Below are 21,125 nucleotides of genomic sequence, written 5' to 3'. Positions count from 1 at the left end.
CTAAGGTGTTTTGTGACAGGCAGTGGGAAGTGCAGTCTTCCAGTTGTTTGCAGGATTCGGGAGACAAGAAAACATCTAGGTCTTCTAGTCCAAGCTCTTTCCTTGCTATCTAAGATAGTTGCCCCTCCATGGTGTGAAATACAGTGTGACTGGTGTTGTCACAGACCCAAGTGTTCCTGTCACTGCAGTGAAACTAAGAGAAAATAAATAGCCCAAAGCAACCACCCTTTCCTGCTGGCACATTAACCCTTGGAAGCTTCTTGTGCACTCACACACCCTCCTAAGTGTTCATTTAGGTTGATGCATTGGCCAGTTCTTATCTTCTGTATGCATTATATATCATTAAGTAGGAGTTGTAAGTGGCCTGTGGTGGAGCAAATGGTGTTATTACCATGGGTGGACTTTGTATCAGGCTCAGGAGGGGATGCTGTAATTCTAGGCTTTCCTCTTACTCCACATCCCTAGGACATTATTTTCTCAGCGGTGCCTGAAAGATAAATGTGCCGAAAGGTCTTGCATCAGCAATGCTGTCAGACTCATCCCTGTGCAATGCTGACTCAGGCTGTGGGGATGCAAAAAGATGAGTGGTTCGATTAAAAGAAACTATAAAAATTCCTGTAACTTCACATAGGGAGGGCTGTCCTGTAATTCCTGGCTGCATCTTTCTGCCTCTACCCTAAAAGCTTCACTCTCTTCATCCTAAAAGCGTGTTCTGGCATTCAGAGATGACATGGTGAGTATCTGGTTGGATGAAACTGCTGATGGCCACCTGAAGTAAGTTGTATTTACAGACAAACTTGACCACAAGCCAGATCTTCACTTTACCACCAGCTTGCTGAATGCTGTTCCTGGCTATCAGATGGGACACAGGAAGTGGCATGCATTTCCATATGTATGCACATTAACTCCTTGTATGTATAGATCATTATTTCATGTGATCTGTAGTGGCTGGAACCACACCTGCTGCAAAAAATACCCTCTGTAAATCAAGTCTCGTACAGTAATCTGCCATTGGTACTTGGAAGAGCAAGAGTGGTGGGAAAACGCAGAGTCTACCTGTCTCAGCTTGCGTGGAAGCAGGCTCCTTGTCTGGGTGGATGAGTGTGTGTGTGAGAAATACCTCTTTTTCCACAAAGGGAAAGGATGGCTGTTTCACTTTACACTCTGGATACAGCCTGCAGCTACAGCTCAAGAGCAAGCAGCACGTGTCCAATAAAGGTGAGCTTTAATTTCTTGTTAGTACCATCCAGTAACAGTGTTGAGTAAGCTTATGTGCTTCGCATTGAAAGCAGATGAAGGTCTAAGGAGTAAAGAAAGGTGTCCTGTCTGCCCTTTCCCCCCCCGTCCTTTTCCTTTGTCCTCCCACGTGCAAGCAGTAGGAGAATTTCACTGCTGACTCCTGGACCATGCATGTCATGATGGGGAGCAGTCCATGTTGGCCTGAATGACACATTGCTTTGCCTGCAAGCCCTGGGTTGAGGGCAGCTCTTAAAAGGTTCTTGCTGAGAGCAAGAGACTGTTGAGGGGTGAGCAGGGAGGACATAAGGAAAAGAGCAAACGCAGGCTGGAGGGAGTCTGACTTGCAGCAGCCGCATTGAGATACAGCCTGGTGCTAATTTGGTAAGTTGTTTCAGTGATATATTAGCAGCTTTGATGAAGGCAGTGTCTGGAAGGATCAGCATCACTGTCTGTCCATTGCTGGGATATTGGTCTGGATCCAGTTTTGTCATTTTGATGAGAAAACTATAGTAAATCATAATGTCAGTGATACTGTAGTTAGCAGGGAAGGTATGTGGATGTCCTTCAATGAGTGCATATTGCTTTTCTGGCTCACCAGTTGGGATACAAACCTGTTAAATGTTCCTGGCTTCATTTTGTTGTGAAGGTCAAGGCCAAGAGTGTCACTTCAGGTGAGATTGGGATGATGGTCTTGAGCCAAAGGTGTAAGAAGGGCATCGGATTGCTGAGGCAGAGCACTTCAGTCTGGACCTGAACTGTCCAGGAGCTCTGAGGCTGCTTGAATCTGGCTGGAGAAGGTGGATCCCTATGAGCTTGTTTGAAGTTAATCCTAAGTGATTTATTTACCTGGAACGGAGAAACTGTGGTAGGGGTTGAAACTGGATGACCTTTAAGGTCCCTTCCAACCCAAACCAGTCTGGAATTGTATGAAAAAGACAGATTTTCCTATCCAGTTTCTTTGCTTTACTCTGGGTACTTGGCAAGTTGCAGGTGTGATTGTGGCTCTGATTAATGCGCCAGGCTGAGACATGCAGACACGTTTTCCATGTCTCAGGCTGGCACTGATGCTAATGTCAGGCTGAGATGCTCATAGGATGGAAATCCTTTGGTCTCTAGTGTGATGCAGCTGAGTCTTGTTAGTGCAGCAGGAGCCATCCGCCTGGGCTGTCTTCCATACTCAGATTGTGGAGCATGGTATCAAAACTAGGCATGGGCAGAAGGGGTGGCTGTGCACTACCAGGAACTGTGCTATGCAATTGCTAACCTCCCTGCCATTAACAAGCTGCCTTTTATCCTCCTTCCAAGGTGATACCTCTGATTTACTGAGGAGTCTGATAGAAACAAACCCTTCTGTTTTGATTGGACCGTTCTGTGCGCTGATACAACCTGCCAGCTGGCTTCTCCCAAAACACATTATTGACTTTAGCAGCATTAGAGGATTATCAAGGCTGAATAAACCTGCATGTCTGAGTTGGATGAATTTTCTAGGCTCTCCATCCAGAAGAGTTTCTGTGTGCCTGCCAAAAGATGGGGAGCTCAACAAGAGGGTCAAGTGCTGGCATGTGAGTGTGACAGCCTGATACTGGCTTCTGACTGTACTGCCAGCCCTAGCAGGCTGTTGAAAGAGCAGATGTGTCCTTTCTGGCTTTGAGAGAAGGTAATGCTGTATGGTGAGGGTGTATTATGTAGAAAAGATGGTAGTAATTAATGCTTGAAAGAGAAAATAAACCACATTGCTCTGGAAGCAGAGGATCGCTTGGCTGTCTGGGGGAGTGTTAGAGCTGATCTGTGCTTAGCATCTTCACTGATGTATGGCTTTTGAGTAGGAACATGACCTGCTCTCTTACTGTGCAGATTTAATGTTGGTCTGATTAGGGAACGTGTGTATTAAATTAATAGGGCTAGTTCTTTTCTCTGCTGTTAGGAAACAGCCTTCTCAAAATAGTAATATCTGTGGGGATGTAACTGAGTGGTCTTGTTGGTTTTGTGGATGGAGGAGTGTGGCTCTCGTAGATGCCCCAGAACAGCATGGTAGGAGTCCTGCTGATAGAGGGAGCTCCTCAGGTTTTAAAGGTGTTTATATGAGGGTGTGTGGGGTTGGGATCGTGTGGCTTGGTGAAGGAATTGTGGCTCAATGTCTGTAATGAAAACTCAACAAAAGAAATTGGAGGGAGCTTACCTGCAATGGTAAGTTCCTATGAATGAAGATCAATTACACTTACACTGAATTCAGCTTGCAGCTAAAGAAATGTATTAGAAAGGCATTAAATCATTGCATTAATATTAAGAGACTAAATCTGTATAAACTCAAATCAAAAGGGGGATTGCTGTTTGCCTGTGAGAGTGATCAAGAATTTCACTGGAACTGCTGAAATCTGTCACTTACCAAGAACCTATCACTGAAATTGAATCATGTTTTCCACCTGGACACAGTGTAGGACCAGAACGCTTTTCTTGTGATGCTTTTCCTCCTTCCTATAGCAAAGAGAACAACATCAACAAAGCTTTTCCCATAAGTAGCCCTTTGAATCCCTAGTGAGAGAAATCACCACGGACTGACTGGAGCTGTGTGCTGCAGTGCAGCCTCCAGGGCTGGAGGTAGAACCCAGACATCAAAGCTGTGTTTTCTGGCCCATTCAGGTGCGGTTATTTTTAGGCTGGGAAAGCTTTCTCCTTTGCATTAGCAATTTTCAGAATATTTAGGGATTTGGAATTGGTAAATTTGTAACATCACTGCCCTGGAATACACATCACTGGAGGTTTCTGCGCTGTTTTCTGTAGAGCATTACTCTTGATACCTGTTTCTGTAAAATTTAATATTAAGGAAATTAATAACTGGAAGTCATTCAAGATAAAGCTGCAAATATAATTTTAAACTCATTTTTAAAGCTTTCTTCCTTGAACCTAGCTTTTAGCAGAGATAGGCTAAAAAAGGTTTAAATCATATCTGGTGTACTTAAAAGTATGAATCTTTGGAGCCACACTTGTACTTTTCCATCTTTCTTTTCCCAGCACAAGTATCTAAGTAGGAGCTTCTAGTGCAAAGGTAGAGGCAGCTGCTGCTCAGTGCCTTGTGCTCTCATAGCAGTGATCAGAACACAGCTTCATATATTCCTGTCTTATGTTCTCCTAGAGTTTACTCAGCGCACTGAAAGCTTTGCATGTGCATACCGGAGCAAAAGGGGTGATTTATTCTTATTTCTCCATGAAGGGGAAAAAAAAACTGTGCTAGCAGAAGCCTGCAGTGAGATGAAACCCTTCCCCATTAGTGCTGTGAACTGATGGGGGATGTGTAGGTAAAACCAGGGGTGTTCTGTATGAAACACTTCTATTTTGAGAGGTTTGCTGAAAGGGCTGCCACTGTGTCCTAGCAAACCCTGTGTGGGGATAAGCTGAAGAGTGGTAAGTGCTTTCCTTGCTTAACTTGCCCCTTTTGATGTCCTGTGCCAGTATTGCTCAGAACTGCCAGCTGAAAAAGCACAGGCCTAACAGTTAGTGCAGCACTTGGTTCTTTACAGAAGGCAGGTATAAGCTGTGCTTGGAGGGCTTTAAACTCCTTCATGGCCTCACAAGTAGCTCTATGCAATTGGAATATGCACCTTGAAATCTGTTTTCATTATATTTGTTCTGACATCCTCTGGGCAGGCAGATCCAAAAGTGGGTGTTTGTCAACTTGCTTGTAGTTATTGGAGAGACATCTTCAGTGCTAGGAGAACTTGATGAGAAAACTGTCTGTTCTGGTTTCATTAGATCTGAACCAGAAAATACTGATGGCTTTCCCTCCCCCACATAACTGCCTCGGCATCAGTCCCCCCATGGCAGTGTCAGTGCTGCTGTCTCTAACCCATGTCATCTTATCTCTAACAGGTTGGTGGGACGAAGACAGGAGTTGTGCGCTATGTGGGAGAGACAGACTTTGCCAAAGGAGAGTGGTGTGGAGTGGAGCTGGATGAACCCCTGGGCAAGAACGACGGGGCGGTTGCTGGTACAAGGTACTGTGTGTGCTCTCAAACCCGGCCTGGAGCTCTAGGGTCCCACACACCTCCCAGGGTGATGGTGGCCAAATGTCACTTGGACCTGTTAAGAGCAATTATGTTTGGTTGAACACTGTGGGTTGTGAGGAAGAGTTGAATTTTCAGTCTTTCAAGCTTTGGAATAGCTTTGCAGGATCAGTGGAGCATTTTAAAGCAGGATCAACTAACATCTGTGAAGTAACATGAGTGGCTTCAGGAAACAGGAGAGAGTAGGGAGAGAAGGTAACTTGTGGTGAGATGCAGGTTTTGCTGGAAATTGATTCTGTGACTGCATTAGCTCTGCTTTCTACACATATTCTCTTTATAAAATTTCTTCTTGCCCTAAATCTGTAATTTACCCTGTCAGAGCTATAGAAGATAAAGACTTCACTCTCTATTCCTCAGCTTAATGATACTTCTTCCATTCTTTCTGGGGACAGGTTTCCAGAGATCCAAAGGAACAACTGGTGGTTGTTGCATGTCCTTGTGGCAGTTCTGTAGTGTGGCAGCTGTCTGCTGGCTGATCTGACCACCTCTGACTCCATTGGCACCTCCAGTATTTTATTTTCCAATAAAGTCCTTGTTAGTATCTATAAAACTAGACAGGGACATCTCACAGCCTTACTGGGAAGCTGTTTCTGTTTATTTGGAAGCTTGGTAAAAGAATGGCCCCCAACATCTTTAAACTTGGGAGTGTTCAAATCCAAGTTTTATAGAGCACCACTTTGACCCTGCCTCAAATACAGGTAGAAATGGTTCTGTGTCCTTCAGAAGTTCCTTTAGTGGGAAATATTGTTGATTTCTTGAGACTTCTTAAGGGAATCTTGCATTAGAGGGGAGATTTAACTTTGAAACCGAGGAGCAGATAGTTCCTCCCTTGTTGGATCTCAGGTTCTATATAAAGGTCTCTTGTGTTGGGTCAGGATTTTCTTTTTTCCAGCAGCCATGTGGTTTGATTTAAAATGAAAGAAATGCTGCTCTGTTCAATGTCAGGCTAAGAAAGCAGAAAATGATTGGCAGCAGATGGCTGAATTCCAGCCTATTCTCAGAAGAAAAGAACTGGGATGGTAGAGAGGAAGTCATGGAGTGAATTCAAGTCTCTATCATACACTACAAATGATCTCTAAGCTTAATCTTCAGGATGCTCAGAAGTGATTTATCTCTGTGCATGTGGAAGGTGTGGAAGGCAGATGTGAATGTAAGGGTGCTCTCTCTGCCTCTCATCCTCACACCTCTGTTGCTCTGGTTTGCAAATCCAACCTTTGGAAGTCATCTGTCTTACGAAGCTGCTACATCTTGTCTAAGGTTGTTACAGTGTGTGCCCTGTCTGCAAGGCTTCTCCTTTCTTTTGCATTATATCAACAGCAGGAAAAATTGAGCTCCACAGCAGGGCTCAGGGAGCTGGAGTGAATGAAGAGGTTTGGGTTAAACACGGGAGATTGAGGGAAATCTAACTTTGCAGATCTTGGAGCAATAACGGGTACTATCAATACAGCAGTGGTATGTGTGGACTCTCCAGATGAAGGGTGCTCTGTTCACCAAGGATCTGGCTGCAGGTTTGCAGCATTGTCCCTGCTTGTCCTTTGATCCTTCATCCAACCTTCTGATTTTCTTATAGCACATCCCAATTTCAACAGCAGTGTTTTGGAGGAGAAGCCAACATAGTAAAAGTGACTCCTTTGTTACATGCAGGAGCTCCTCAGTCAGTCTTCCCTTATGTCTGCCATAGGATTCCTGACAATGCCCTGAGCTTGACCTGCCAGAATCAGCCTGGGCAGGGACCATCCAGTTCTTCGGAGTCTCTCTGCTTTGGTGGCTGTTGCCATCTAGTGAGCATCCTGGGCCAGGTCACCTGCTGCTGCAGAAGCAGTCTGCTGCAGGAGAGTTGAGTCCAGAGAGCTGGTTCTGAGGCAGTAGAGGCTGCTCTCCTGCCTGCACTGGAGGTTAGAGAGGTGCTGGTGTGGATTTTGGTTTCTCCCCCACGAAACCAAGCAAGTTCCTCTTACTCATCTCTAGTACATTAACTTTTACCTGCTTATTCTACTGTTCTTCCTTCTCTGCCTCTGCTCCTATGGGAGCCTGTGCCCACTAGACTGTTCATACCTTTGCTTTCACAGAGTCTGAAACAGGTCAGCCTTGGACACTGAAGGTGTCTTTATCTATTATAAAACTTTTTGTGCTATTTCCCACCTGCAGTTTCTATTGGCATCACACCACTACTTTTCTTCCCTGTTCCTTTTCTGCAATGCGAGTATAAAACTCCTTAGCGCTCAGAGCAACTCTTGGTTTTCAGGCAGGCACTGCCAAGTGTTCTGGATCTAATTCTTGCTTCTGAACTACAAAAGTTAACTGCAACCACTTCCAGTCTGGACATAGTGATGCAAGTTTGGACTTGTTAAGAGCTGTCAGGGGACCTCTGAGGGACTTAGCCTTTGGCACTGTTGTACAGCCACAAATAGCATCTTGTGCTGAGAACAGAGAGACCTGTGGAAGGGACTGCACCATGCTGTTGTTCTGCCTGTGTCTACTGCAGTTTGAGATCATGATGCTGAGCAGGGCTTTGGTTGGGTTTGCAAGAGATCAGGCTGATGTTCTTCCTTGGGTCCCTGCTCTGCAGCTAGGTCAGCCTGTGGTATGGCTGGTTCTCCATCCCCAAGGGCCTGTGTTGGCAGCAGGCACAGGGGAAGAAGTGATTTTTGGATTGTAGGTTTTGTTTTTTCATGAAGATTGTTATAGGAAGAATTTGGCTTGAGCAGATGTTTGCAAATGAATCGCTTTCTCATCTGGCTGGAGATCAGGCTGCTCTCTGGCCTCCCAGGCCCACAGAGGTCTGCCTGTGACACAGCCATGTGGCTGCCAGCACTTCAAAATAAAAGGGAATTGGGGAAACAGCTGCTCACATCTGGAGAGGACTTGTATTAGCAAAGCTGGGTTTGTCACTTACTCATTAGGACCTATGTCCTAAACACACTCATTGTGTTTACATAGGACAGACTATAGCCCAGTATTTAGTCCTAGGCTACCTATGAAGCTGGTGAGAAAGCATTCCTAAAGGAGACAGGTTTCTGTGTTGGCTACTCCCTTGAAAGAAGGGGATGTCAGGCCTGGAGAAGATCTGGTTTTATTTGCTGCAGTGCAGCTGGCCAGCAACAAATGAGCCCTGGTTTGAGCCAGTCAGCCCAAGCTCTGAAGGGGTTTCCAATGTCTGACACTGTGGGTTTTGGCTAATTTGTTTTCTGAAATAGGGCTCTGGAGAGACATAATCATTGGGCTCACTGCAGTTGTGGAAGAGCTTGCACTGTAATTATCTGATCCTCCCTTTTGGATGTTTCTCTCTAAGTTTGCTTGCATAGGAACCAGGTCCTCTCTCTACTACCCAGAGGATATGGTGCACATTGGAGATTGCTATAATGATATCTTTAGATTCAAAGTTAAGAGCTGCCCTTTTCTGTTTTGGAAGGAAAGATTTTTACCGTGTAGAACACTCACACAGAGCTGTGTGATTCAGAGCTCTCTGACATGTTTTACTATGTGACTTTCTGCAAAACAGGGTAGAGAACACACTTGGGTTTTGTGCGGAAGGCGAGTGCATGTGCTGTCACTGTGTTTATGTACTGGGATCTTTGTGCTATTCAGGCTAACAGATGGGTCTTTCCTTGCGTCTTATCAAAGTGCACAGCAACTAGTGCATGGCAGTTACGCTGGGTTTCCCTGCTTAAGCACCACAAGTGAAAACACAGAGATAGCTACTGCTCTAAGCGGCAGGAGAAGAGAATAATCCAACCACTTGCACACAGGAAGCAACATCACAGCAAAACCAAGAGATTAGCTGAAGGCTGAGGTTATATGTTGCTTAGTAATGCTATTCTGTAAGGCTTGAGTGAGTTGGATGCTCTACCACTTCTGACTTGGTGCATTTCCTGTATTACAGGTATTTTCAGTGTCCTCCCAAGTTTGGCCTCTTTGCTCCCATCCACAAGGTGATCCGGATCGGTTTCCCATCAACCAGCCCTGCCAAGGCAAAGAAGAGCAAACGAATGGCCATGGGAGTGTCTGCCTTAACCCACAGCCCCAGCAGCTCCTCCATCAGCTCTGTCAGCTCCGTGGCATCATCTGTTGGTGGCAGGCCCAGCCGCAGCGGACTGGTACGTGGCTCTTTCTGCAGACCATACAGTCTCGACCCACTTCTTCTGTGACCCAGCTCTACAACGTAGCAGGCTTGGGGTTCTGTTTCAGCAGCTGCAATGGGGCAGCTGTTCTTTTACCATCAATGAGATGGAGAGTGGAGTGTGGGGTACTGTTGCCCACCTTACAAATAGGACTCCCTCCATGGACACAAGTTGTAACAGGCACAGAGCAAGTGGGATCATTGCAAATAGCAGTACAGGCTCTGTGATGGGAGGAAGCTCAACTCCACTGTCAAGGCAGGTTTTGTACAAGATCCCTGCAGACAAATGCCATTGCTTCTTGTCCAACATGGTTGTGTAGCAGTGTACTGCTGTATCAAACAGCTATGCAAAAGCTCCTGCAACGACTGTGTCTTGCTCTGGAAGGGTGACACTGTCTTGGATCACATGCCTTGTAGTTTGGCAAGTACTCAAGCAGGCAAATGCCAGAGTAGGAAGCAGTATTAAGAGCTGACTTGCGGTAGTGTGTGCTGCATAGCACCTGCAGTCATCTTGGCTGGGGACAAGGGTGCAGTATCTGTTACTGGGGAGTGGATCTGAGTAGCACATACCAGTCTACAGCTGAGAGCAGTCTACACAGCTGATCTCGCTGTTTGAGACTGCACCTGTGCAGATCATCAATAAAATATACTTAAAAAGGCAGATGATCCAATAATACCTTTTCCTGATCCACTTCCACCCCATGTCCTGCCCTCTTCTGCAGTGCAGAAGAGCTATTGAGCTTGTAAGCAATGCCCAGATGTTTTGCGGACATAACCTGACCTGTAGGGTCCAGAGCTGGAACTGCAGCTTTGTACAGTGTAATAAAGGATCTGTAGGTGAGCTACATTCCAGATTTAACAGGAGCCTCAAGCTATTCCAGCCTTAGAAGGACATAGCTTTACCCCTGTCTCTTTTTAACTTGTTTTCCAGCTGACAGAGACCTCTTCTCGATACGCCCGAAAAATCTCTGGCACCACAGCTCTCCAGGAGGCACTGAAGGAGAAGCAGCAGCACATTGAACAGCTACTGGCAGAGCGTGACCTGGAGCGGGCTGAGGTTGCCAAAGCCACCAGCCACATCTGCGAGGTGGAGAAGGAGATTGCCATCATGAAGGCCCAACATGAGCAGGTAGGAGGTGATGTGCTTTATCACTAGCACTCAAATATCTGGCATCCTCTGAAAGGTTTAGGTAACATTATCGCTGTATAGCTTCCTGATGTGAAACCTGGGCTTTGAATTTCTGCTTCTTAAGTGGTGATAGCTTCCTGCATGCTGGGTTGAGCTGAGGCTTATTCTCTGCTCCTGCCAGCATCCCATGGGCTCTGTCTGCCCCAAGCCAGGAGCAGAAAAGGGCTGTGCCAGAAGAAAGACAGCAGATATTGATCCACCAGACGCAAACTACATTTGAATGCTGAAATGCAAGTAGAGGGCAAACTTGTTGCCCTTAGTCTCCCAATCTGGCTGTGGCTGTGACTGCATTGCAGTGTTTTCTTGACGTTATCGAACACTGCTGAGAGCATCAGCTCAGTTAGATGCCACTGCTTTCCTACCAGAGAGGAGGTCTTTATCACATTAATAAAGTCAAAATACCTATAAGGAAAACAGGCTGATCCTGCGAGGGGTTTTTTGCACAAACATTTGTACAAATGATACTTTATGCACTTAAATGCTTAGAGGAGTTGTATTTGTTCTATTTGTCAAGATGTAGCTATTCAATGATTGCTGTCATGTCTCCCTGTCAGAAATGCAGGAGAGACTGGCAAATCAACCTCAAGCTGACATCATCTTCATGTGTAATATTTTCCAGTAGTTAGCAGTAATAAATGAACTAATACAACCCTGAAATGTCTCTCTTGCTTCATTATAAGGGCTGAATTGTACCTGGTAACCTCAGAATGGGTTTTTCACAACTATTGAGTCTTCAAGTTCTTAACTCTTAATTTAGAGCTGGATTCTCCAAAGGCTTCAAGTCAGAGAGGCACTGATGCATGGATCAAATTTACAGCTGCTGAAGATTGCTCAATTTTTTCCTTTTTGATCGCTACATAATGGGCTCTTTGAAAACTCTGTCTTCTTACCATAGCATCCTCTGAAACAGATCATCAAAACCTTCTCTTCTCTTGTTCTGACCCTTTCTTAACCAACTCTATACTTAAAACTTGTAACTCTTGTTGCTCGGGCTCTCTTTTTGCTGCAGTACGTCACGGAGGCAGAAGGAAACCTCCAGCGAGCACGAACTCTGGTGGATGTGATGCAGAAGGAGAAGATTGAACTGTTGAACCAGCTGGAAGAGGAGAAGAGGTAAAACAGGAGTGAATGGGTATGGAGGAGATGAAGTCATGGGGGAGATGAGGCTCTTGCCCAAGAACATCATTCATTGGATCTAAGGAGAAGAAAGTGACTGGGAAAGTCATCTTTGGATGTCTTTCAGTACTTCAGATATGTTGTTTCACCCTCCTGGCCACTGTGGTCTACACTGAGTGTGGGGAAGGGTTGTACTGCATTCAGGTACTGGGAGGTTTAGAACAGTTTTGCTGCAGTTGCACATCTGATAAGAGTCTTGTCTAGGATTGAGCTTCCAGTACTGTGGCTGCCCCCATTTTCTGACAAACTGCTGCTAATGACAACCAAACAGTGAACTATTTCCAATTAGTCTTGTACAGCCCTATGTCGTATAGCTCTTAGAGAAAACTCAGTGCTGTATTATCTCGTGGGGTTGTAGTGAGCTAACTTTTGTGACGTGAGTGGTCTCAGGTTGCTTGAATATGCTCAGCTAAACCTAATACCCCACTATTACAAAGCAATTTAAAGGCAGAAAGCAAGCAGCCAGGGCAGCTCATACTTGGGTATGAGTTTCATGATTTAACATGGTTTCCTGCCAAACGCATGGAGAAGCAGCATTATTTGCCTGAAGGAACGAAGGGTTCTGGTAGTATCAGTTACTCTGAGATTTAAAACCATGACCAAACTCGCCCATGTCACCGTGAAATGGAATTGCTCAGTACAGGTGGGATTAATTAATGGCAAGGCTTTGGACAGTGACAAAGCCTTGGCTAAGGATACAGTATAAGATAACAGTGCTGGATAATAAAGAGAACTGTGCAGTTTGGGCTATCCCAGACCCCTAACCTTCCTGTACAATCTGGCTTTACTAAGGACCACTTTTTTCCCCTCCATTTGGGATATGCTGATGTTAAGGACATTTCTTCTGAGGAAGGCAAGTCAAATTGGAATACAGCCTTACTGTAGTGTGATTGATAATCTCCCCACATCCCAGAGGCCCCATCCCTATATACGTGATGATGCATACATTTTCTCTCTGGATAAGAGTGAAGATCTGCTTGTCATTCTTGGAGTCCAATTGCTGTCTATATATAATTAAACTCTTCAGTGGGAATAGAAATACATTTCTGTGTATTAAGTAACTGAAACCAGTGTTGAGTTCAATTGAATGATGCTCCTCCTGAGGATGCATTGTTCTTCTGTGCCTAAGTCTTCGTGTTCTCCTGGTAGGCAGCTCACTTTCCCAGCTCCAGGAGGCCCTTTAACCCAAGACAGCTGACTCCTTTCCTAAATATCAACAGATGCCTCCTCTAATTAGAGGAGGTTTACACAAGGAAGCTTGTTTATGAAGTTAGATATGTACACTCACAGTGATTTTCATCTGTAACGGGATCTGAATCCTTACATCTGGCTACCAGCTCAACATCCTTATTATTGCCTTCTTTTTAATCAGTGAAGAGAACAAACAGGGCTCAGGTTAGAAGAAAACTGTATTATTTTGTATCATTACTGGACTTTCTCTTCAGACTTTACAAAAGAGTCTTAGTCATGTCTCTGTGTGTTCATGTAGGTTTATGTGTGTTTAGTCATGAGTGGCCTGTACAAGCTCTGGTGAAGGCTTTTCTGCCAGGGCAGCTCCCCATTTCCATTTGGAAATGTTACATATTGCCCACCCTCTGCCAAGGAGGCAGAGGCTCTGATTCCCTTGGAGTGATTTGTATGGACCTGTGCATTTGGCACAGGAATTGGTCAGTGCTCGGCTGCAGAATAACAACGTCCATGTAAACCAGTGAAACCTGGTTGTGGTTTTCATGTTTTCAGGATCCCAGTGTCAATGAATAGCAGTTGTGCCTGCTGAGAGGTGGTGCAGCAGAAGCAGCAAATCTGTGAACGTGTACCTTGCAAGGAGGCAAATGTTTGCTATGTGGAAAACTTGCTTATTACTGTTTAGCTCCATGGGTCTTGCTGTTTAGCTGCTTCTAAGCTGTTTGTGTACAAAGATTGTCTGTATCCCTCTTCTCTCAGGCTTCTGATGTGTAGGGGAGGCCCATGTGCAGTGGCTGCTTAGAAAGAGGATACTGATCTAGGTGTTACTGATTTCTCTTTGTGTCCTCTCCCCTCCTCAGGAAAGTGGAGGACTTGCAGTTCCGTGTGGAGGAAGAATCCATTACAAAGGGGGATCTGGAGGTAATTCCTAAAACCCTTACACCTTGACACCCCTTGAATGTGGGGTCAGAACCTGAAATTGCACGTGGGGACTCACTTGATTAACTTCTGCCACCTTTTGCTCAACTCCAAACAATACTTTATCTTTACTGATGGCTTTGGATGTGCTGTGAACACCGTGGTATAAACTGTGAAGATTGTTGTTTGGTAGGTTGCCAATGACTAATAATGCTGTGGAGCTGCCTAGAATTAATCACATGCAGCCAACTTGGCTTTAAGTGTCACCAGGAGTTGCCAAGCCATGTTAATTCTGACTGTATCTGAATGCATTTCAATATATGTTTTTCCACTGTAGAAATGAGCTGACTGCTTAGTCACTGTCCCTGATGTTATTCTATTCCAGCTGAAGTGCTGTGTATGATTTGACCTGTGGTATCCCTGTGTGGAGTCCTCTGCCCATGAGTGTGAGGTTTGACACTAGGATACCCGTTCATTTGAAGGGTATGCTTGGAGTGATACTGTGGCAGTGAATATTGTGCAATCTGGAAGTGATGTTGGGAGCTTGCCCTTGAGTAGGAGGCTTTACTGTGGGGGAGAAATGGAAAAGATACTTCTGTGAAAGCAAGGCTCTGCTCTGTGTGTGCAAATCAAAGGACTTTAGCTAGAGTGCTAGGTTAGTAACAGCCAGAAAAGTCAGGGGACCTGCTCCTGTGCTTCTCCATAGGACATATCAGTAAAAGCCCAGGAAAATGGGAAAACTAGGCAATGGGGTATGTTGCTATGGCTTTGACCATTGTGGCATAAGCCTCTCCTCTTTATCTAAAAGCAGAATAATGTGTTTGGCAAGTATAAATCAGCAGTGTACTGATAGCATACCTTTGCTAGTGTGCTATCAGGTTTCTGTGATTCCTGAGCTGAAATGATAGGTTTCCCCCAGTGCTTTGGAGAAGTCTGGTTGATCCATCCATCATTCCCTTTGAGAGCAGCGAATTGCCCCTCTGTAAGCTTTAAGTGTTTAGGCCTGGCTGTGTAATAATGGCAGTGGGACCAGGGCTGGCTGTATATTTAAATACACCATGTTTCAGCAAGATGGTAAGTTGCTGTGACAGTAATGCTCCTATGCCTGCAGGTCCTAAACTGAGGAAAGATCTGACTGTCATTTGGGCTGCAAAGGAGTGGCTTTGCAAATAGGGATGTGGCCAAGCTTCTTGCAGGCTGTGAGGGTCCTCTCTTCACCTCCATGTTCATCTATACAGAGGAACAAATAACCTCTTAAGAAAGAGTCATGGAGCAGTTTGGTTTACTGTGATGCAGAGAGCTGGGGTGTTCCCAGTGAGTCCAACACCAGTGAGAGCACAGGCATCGGCAGAAGGTTTGCTGTGGTCAGTTTTTACATCCTGTCTAATTTGTGTGCTCAGAGTGAATGATTGACTCACTGGAGATAATTCCCACCTTCCTGCTTCGTTGTGGAGCCAGTCAGGATTTCCAGAAGCAAGTAATACACTTAAATAAAACTCTCATTGGAAATCAGGGGGGATAAGTGCTCCCTCATGTTGCAGGGCATTTCCTGGTAATGGTTGTTCCTGGTACTCTTCATGTAAAATCACAACAAAGTCAAGCAGCGGCTGCTAGCAGAGCCCTTTGCATCTCTAGCTGGACCTGAACAAACCACTCAAATACCAAAAGCAAAACCCAGAGGTGGTTGTCTGCCCTTCTCTGGTCTTGAAGGCTAAATCCCATGGCATTTCTTACAATACCATGTAGGTTTTGAACAAATCTGGGACTTCCAGGTGCTAAGCATGGCAGGCAACATCCCTAGAAGCTCTTTGACCAAAGAAATAAGTGTCTGAGGCCTAGAGATATGGATCAAGTCTTTGAACCTCTGATAAAGAAGGAGCTGTGGATTTAGCCCTGGAATGAATTAAACCCGTTTTTGGTCCTGTTTGGCAATGCTGAAGGTATAATGGTTTGGAAGATTTAAAGCAACTGCAGGAAAACAAAACCTTTGAAGAGAGGCTTTTTAGGGTGAAAGACCGTGATTTATAGGAAATACTAACCTCTTCAAGAAACTACCTCATGTTCATCTCCTGTAACCTGCATCATGCCTTGAACAGCAGTGGGAAGTCAGCTTATAGTCTGTCAATAGTAATTCAAGGCCAGTAGCTGGAAGTCTAAAGTCCAGATCTGAACTTCCTCAAAGTACGGGAGAATGTTGAATTGAAGCTCTGAGTCATGCTGGCTGGGCAAACCAGTTTGCATAAAATAAGAAATAATACAAGGCTTGATGCAAGTCTAAAATGAAAGGATTGTAAAACACTTGGTCTTTCTTCCCTGATTATTTTTCTCCTCTATTTTTGTATGTTTTTCCATTGGAAATGGAAATGAAATGGAAACGGAAATGGAAAAGAATATCAGGTGGAACTGAGATAGCTTTGCTGGGAGCTGGAGTGTTGCCCTGGGGACTCTTGAGAATGTCTCTTTGGGAGATGCAGAGATTAGTTTTGTAGCAGTTCAGCATCTTCAGGTAGCCTGTATCTGACGTGCTGCCACCAGTTGAGGTAATCTCAAATCTGTGTTGCTGAATTTTCACTTGGGGATTTTGAGCTAGCGTAAACTGAAGAAAATCCATTGTTATTAATGGAATAAGTACCACTAAGTAAAAGCAAACCTGCTTTTTTTACCTTGCAAAATTTCCATCCTGAAATATGGATCTTTGAGCATTGCAGGGGGCAGGAGAAGCCTCTCAGTATGTAATTAGATTTCTTTTCTTTTTAGCATGCATTCAGCCAACTTTTACACTTAAGTGATATTATTTGGGGCTTTTGATAATGTTGGGTTCTTCCTTCAGGAATCAAATAGACCACATAAAATAAAGTAGTCTGAATATATCTGGCAGTTGATTGTGACCATCATCATGTATCACATATAATGATACTTTTCAAGCTGGAAGAGAAAACAATGTATTTTTATAAACTTCAGTTTCCATCATTTTTGCACAACTATCCAGAACTTACTTTATTGTAGGAAAGGGCAGAAAGTCCTTAAAAGTGGTTCCAATAAAAAGAAGGGGAAGAAAATAATTATATGGAAAATGAAAGGCAGAAAATGGAGGTGGGGGGGGATGGTTCTGCTCAGGTTTGTTTGCTTTTTGGTAGGTCTGATCTAATTCAAAGGAATATGTTGGGTTTGTAAGCTAAAAAACTGTGAAGGGCGGAGTCTGCATGCGTTTTCCCATGTCTCCTTTCCTCTTTTATTTATGGGAAATTTTACATGATATTGCAGTGGTCATTGTGGAGTCCTTCTGCTTTAAGAGAAAGGCACTGAAGCAATACCCTGAGTCAGTGCTCCTGGGTCTGGGCACGTTACGTAAAGCTCTTGTGCTTAGATCAACCAAAAAAGCAAAACCAAAACAGTGGGTCTGCTTTCATGTGTACAAGGCTGAGTTTGAGTGCCAAAATCACATTTAAATTCATAGCAGATTTTCAAACCTAAAGCATTGATATATAACAGTTTGGTATCTAAATTTCTGATTTGCTTTCAGTACAGTGTATTTTGGGTCTTAATGACATACTATGTACAGTATGACCTGACTCTTTTTTAGTGCAGGATTCAAGCTGTCTCAGGAGCAAAAAGAGGATGGGAGCTTCCAGCTCTTCACTGTACCTTGTGATCCTTCTTGAGGAGAGATGTGGGGAATCATTGCAAGGTCTTTGCATTCTCTGATGCAAGGGTCTTGTAGTGGTGGCCTGCAGTGGTGGAAGTTTTGCTTTTTAGGAGGTGTCTTCAGTGTAGTCTTGATGCAGGAAAACACCGAAGCAGAGTTTCTAATACAGAGGGGTGGTTTCCCATCATAGGTTTAATTTTCTTGCAAATAGCCACTACGAGTACCATGTAAAATCCTGTAGTGACCATTTTCTGTTTGGTTGGATTTTTCCTGCTTATTTGGATCTTTATTCTCCTCCTGTTGTGAACTGCCTTTCCTTGTCTTGTACACTGAAGATGATGTTGCAGCCTTCTCTTTCCCTCTCTTTCTCTCTCTCCCCTGCCCTTTTCCCATTTCCACTGTTCTTTTCTCCCTCTGTGTGACCAGACTCAGACGCAGTTGGAGCATGCCCGAATACGGGAGCTAGAGCAGAGCCTGCTGTTTGAGAAGGCACAGGCTGAGAAACTCCTCAGAGAATTAGAGGACACCAGGGTAATCGACCCCCACTTGCCCTGCCTGCAGAACAGCGTGCTTGGCCCCTGCGTTGATGCTCATGATGCCTTGCTTTGGGTTCCTTTCCTTTGGGTGTTGTGGGGTTCATTGATTTTTGGCTTGGATTTAAGCTTCCCTGATTCTTTTGTTTGGGTTTTTGTTTGCTCTCTCTCCTGGAAATAGTAGTACAATATAATTTCTAGCTTTTGCTTCTTATGTGGGGACTTGTTTCTCAGATTGAGTTTGCTTCTCTGCCCCATGCCACCATTTGACACATGAGCTCTTCACAATTCATTTCTCAATAATAATATCTGCACCCTGCACAATTCATTCTGCCTCAAGGCTGCCCCAGGCTGTAACAGGAAATAACATTGCAATCAGCATTCCCTTTGTCCCTTCTCCAGTTGTGCAAGCTGCCATCTGAAATGGAAGATACTGGTGAGTGCAGGTGGACCAGCTCTGATCCTTGGCCATGCCTGCAACAGGACAGGCTGCCCAGATGAACAGCACACCTGATCCTAAAAGCAGCCAGATGTGGAAAGGGCTTTGCCATGCTGGTGTGGTCTGGGAAGCAGCAAACTTGCTACAGTGAGCTTGCTTCTCAGCAGTGGATTTTAGAGCTGTGGAAAATGCAAACATGAGGCCCTCCAAAAGGGCTAAATGGTTTGAATCCTCCTGTGCCCATCTAAGATAAAACCCACACAGCCTCCTGGGCTGATGGTTAGTGGGGGAAAATGGCAATTGAAGTGAAATGGAATTGATTATTTGTGTTTTAACTTGGTTTCCTTGTTTTTTCTGCTGCCTTCTGATATTTCATCTGGTCAAATCTCTCCTTCTCCATCCATAGCTGCAGCACCCTGAACTCCCTGTGACAAACAGGTAGTTCAGCCCTGTTAGGATACATTCAGACTGTAAGCCATCAATCCATACCCTTATGCTCAGTGTTAACCATGGCCAGATTTATTGTCTTGCATCCTCTAGCCTTCTACATCATTTTTTACTTTGCTAATGAACTCTAACAAGTACTCTTGTCTAAAAAAATACTTTTCCTTTTTACACCAGGGTAAACAAATTATGATGCAGAAGAGACATCTTAGGCTGAGGATTGCTGAGCAATAAAGGAAACGTGATATGCTTAATGTTGGGTTTGATGCTTGTGATATTCCTGCATGTGCAGTCACATCTCCTCTGTGCATCATCTGGCAAGATGCCCTTTCAGGACATTGTTTTTCATAAAGCACTGTTGCTCTCTAGTGACTTCCAAGGGTTGTTTCCAAAATGTGTGTTTTTCTGTGGAAAACAAGAGCTCATATTAGAAAAAAAAAGATAAATTGCAATTGGCATGAAGACATAACTGAGTTACCGGTGATGGTTACCCTGGTGCAAAACTGTACTCAGGTTGGAGGGTGCTGGGTAGTCTTTTCCTTTGTATCTGAATTTTGACTAATGTACTTTGGATTTACTTCCACTGGAGCACACTTACTGAAAGGAAGGATACAGCAATGGGAGGTGGGGACTGACTGTCTTCTCTGTCATGTTGCAGTTAACCACGGTGGCAGAGAAGTCCAGGATCCTGCAGCTGGAGGAGGAGCTGAGCCTCAGGCGCAGCGAGGTGGATGAGCTTCGGCAGTGCCTCAGGAGCTCTCACCAAGCAGACACCCCAGAGCATAACCTTGGCTTGCAGTCAGAGGCTCTTCGTCTACGAGATCAACTGCTGTCTGCCAACAAGGAGCATCAGAAGGAGAGCAGCCAGCTAAAGGAGAAGTATGAGAAGACGTTAAAGAAGTACCAGCAGGAGATGGAGAAACTGAAATCTGTCAATGAGAAGTACTCACAGGAAATCGTTGACCTAAAGCATAAAGTTCAGCAAGCCACTAATGAGAACATGGGACTTATGGACAACTGGAAGTCCAAGTTGGACACGTTAGCTTCAGACCACCAGAAGTCTCTGGAGGACCTGAAAGCCACACTGAACACAGGCCCTGACACCCAGCACAAGGAGATTGTGGAACTGAAGGCAGTGGTGGAGAGTATAAAGATGGAGCACCAGCTTGAGTTGGAGAACCTTAAAGCAAAGCATGACATTGAGACAGCTGTTCATATAAAGGAGAAAGAGAGTCTCAAACTGAAGTTGCAAGAGGCTGTGGATGAAGTGGAAAAAAGCAACAGCAACTGGAAAATGCAACTGGAAACAAAAAGCAATCAGCACCTTCTTGAGCTCCAGGATGTGAAGGACAAGTGTCGAGATGCTGAGCTGAGGGTGCTTGAACTGGAGAAACTTCATGGTGAATATACGGATCAGACAGAAGCAATAGCTTTCTTAAAAGAGCAGATTTCTTTGGCTGAGAAGAAGATGTTGGACTATGAAACATTACAGAAAACAGAAGCCCAGAGCAAACAGGAGATCCACAGATTGCAGGAAAAAGTGCTTGTTTTAGAGAACAAGCTGCAGTCCATGGAGGCCCTGCATCCTTCTCAGCATGCAAATGTATGACTTCTGGGTCATTTTGCTTGTTTATCATCACCTTTAGTAACCCTTCCTAAGAGTAACCCTCAGGTGCTGTCTTATGTGGTTTTCTAAGGCTTTAATGCCTCAAAGTATGTGGATGTTTTTACCTTCCATTGATAGTGATTTTTCTGCACTGCATCTCCATGCTGAAGGTGTCTCCCGCTCTGGAAAACCAGTACAGTGGCACAGTTGTTTAAGTACAAGTGGGCCACATCTGGGCTTAGAGGCACATGACTGCTGCAGCAGCAGAATAGGTTTATTGTGGTTGTGAGGGATGGGCTCTCATCCTAAGCAAGCTCTGTTCTGAGCTGAAAAAGCATCATTTCTACAATACTGCTGTCCTCCATGTAGCAGCCTTAACGTATTGTTGAGCAACGGCCCTTAGGGAGGTAGGTGGAGGGCAGGGTGAAAGAAGAGCCATTGCCCAGGCTGAGATAGAGCATGTAGCTTGCTCAGGATGTGGAGCATGGTTTGAGAGCCTTGGTTAGGGGGATGAGCAGATAGGGTTGGGTGGGAGGTGTGTGCCAGCAATGCAGCAGAGGCCATGGGGA

The 21,125-nt window shown here is 44.8% G+C and overlaps 1 protein-coding gene across 4 annotated transcripts in view; it reads left to right on the top strand.

Moving 5' to 3' along the window:
* The window catches only part of CLIP2 (CAP-Gly domain containing linker protein 2), a 78,568-nt gene that overhangs the window by 41,914 nt on the left and 15,529 nt on the right, over positions 1 to 21,125 (top strand). For 3 of the 4 annotated variants that reach the window (XM_062632223.1, XM_062632213.1, XM_062632232.1), the window contains exons 4-10: positions 5,107 to 5,231; positions 9,184 to 9,397; positions 10,352 to 10,549; positions 11,619 to 11,722; positions 13,831 to 13,891; positions 17,961 to 18,065; positions 19,609 to 20,553. In XM_062632223.1, coding sequence (XP_062488207.1) covers positions 5,107 to 5,231; positions 9,184 to 9,397; positions 10,352 to 10,549; positions 11,619 to 11,722; positions 13,831 to 13,891; positions 17,961 to 18,065; positions 19,609 to 20,553 — 1,752 coding nt within the window. The remainder of the gene's footprint in view (positions 1 to 5,106; positions 5,232 to 9,183; positions 9,398 to 10,351; positions 10,550 to 11,618; positions 11,723 to 13,830; positions 13,892 to 17,960; positions 18,066 to 19,608; positions 20,554 to 21,125) is intronic. The other variant, XM_062632241.1, reaches the window with a different exon arrangement.

This window comes from Pezoporus occidentalis, unplaced genomic scaffold (assembly GCF_034315485.1).
Source record: "Pezoporus occidentalis ecotype Australia unplaced genomic scaffold, CSIRO_AGI_Poc_V1 ctg110, whole genome shotgun sequence".
Taxonomy (NCBI): domain Eukaryota; kingdom Metazoa; phylum Chordata; class Aves; order Psittaciformes; family Psittacidae; genus Pezoporus; species Pezoporus occidentalis.
This window is presented reverse-complemented; position numbering and strand designations above follow the sequence as displayed.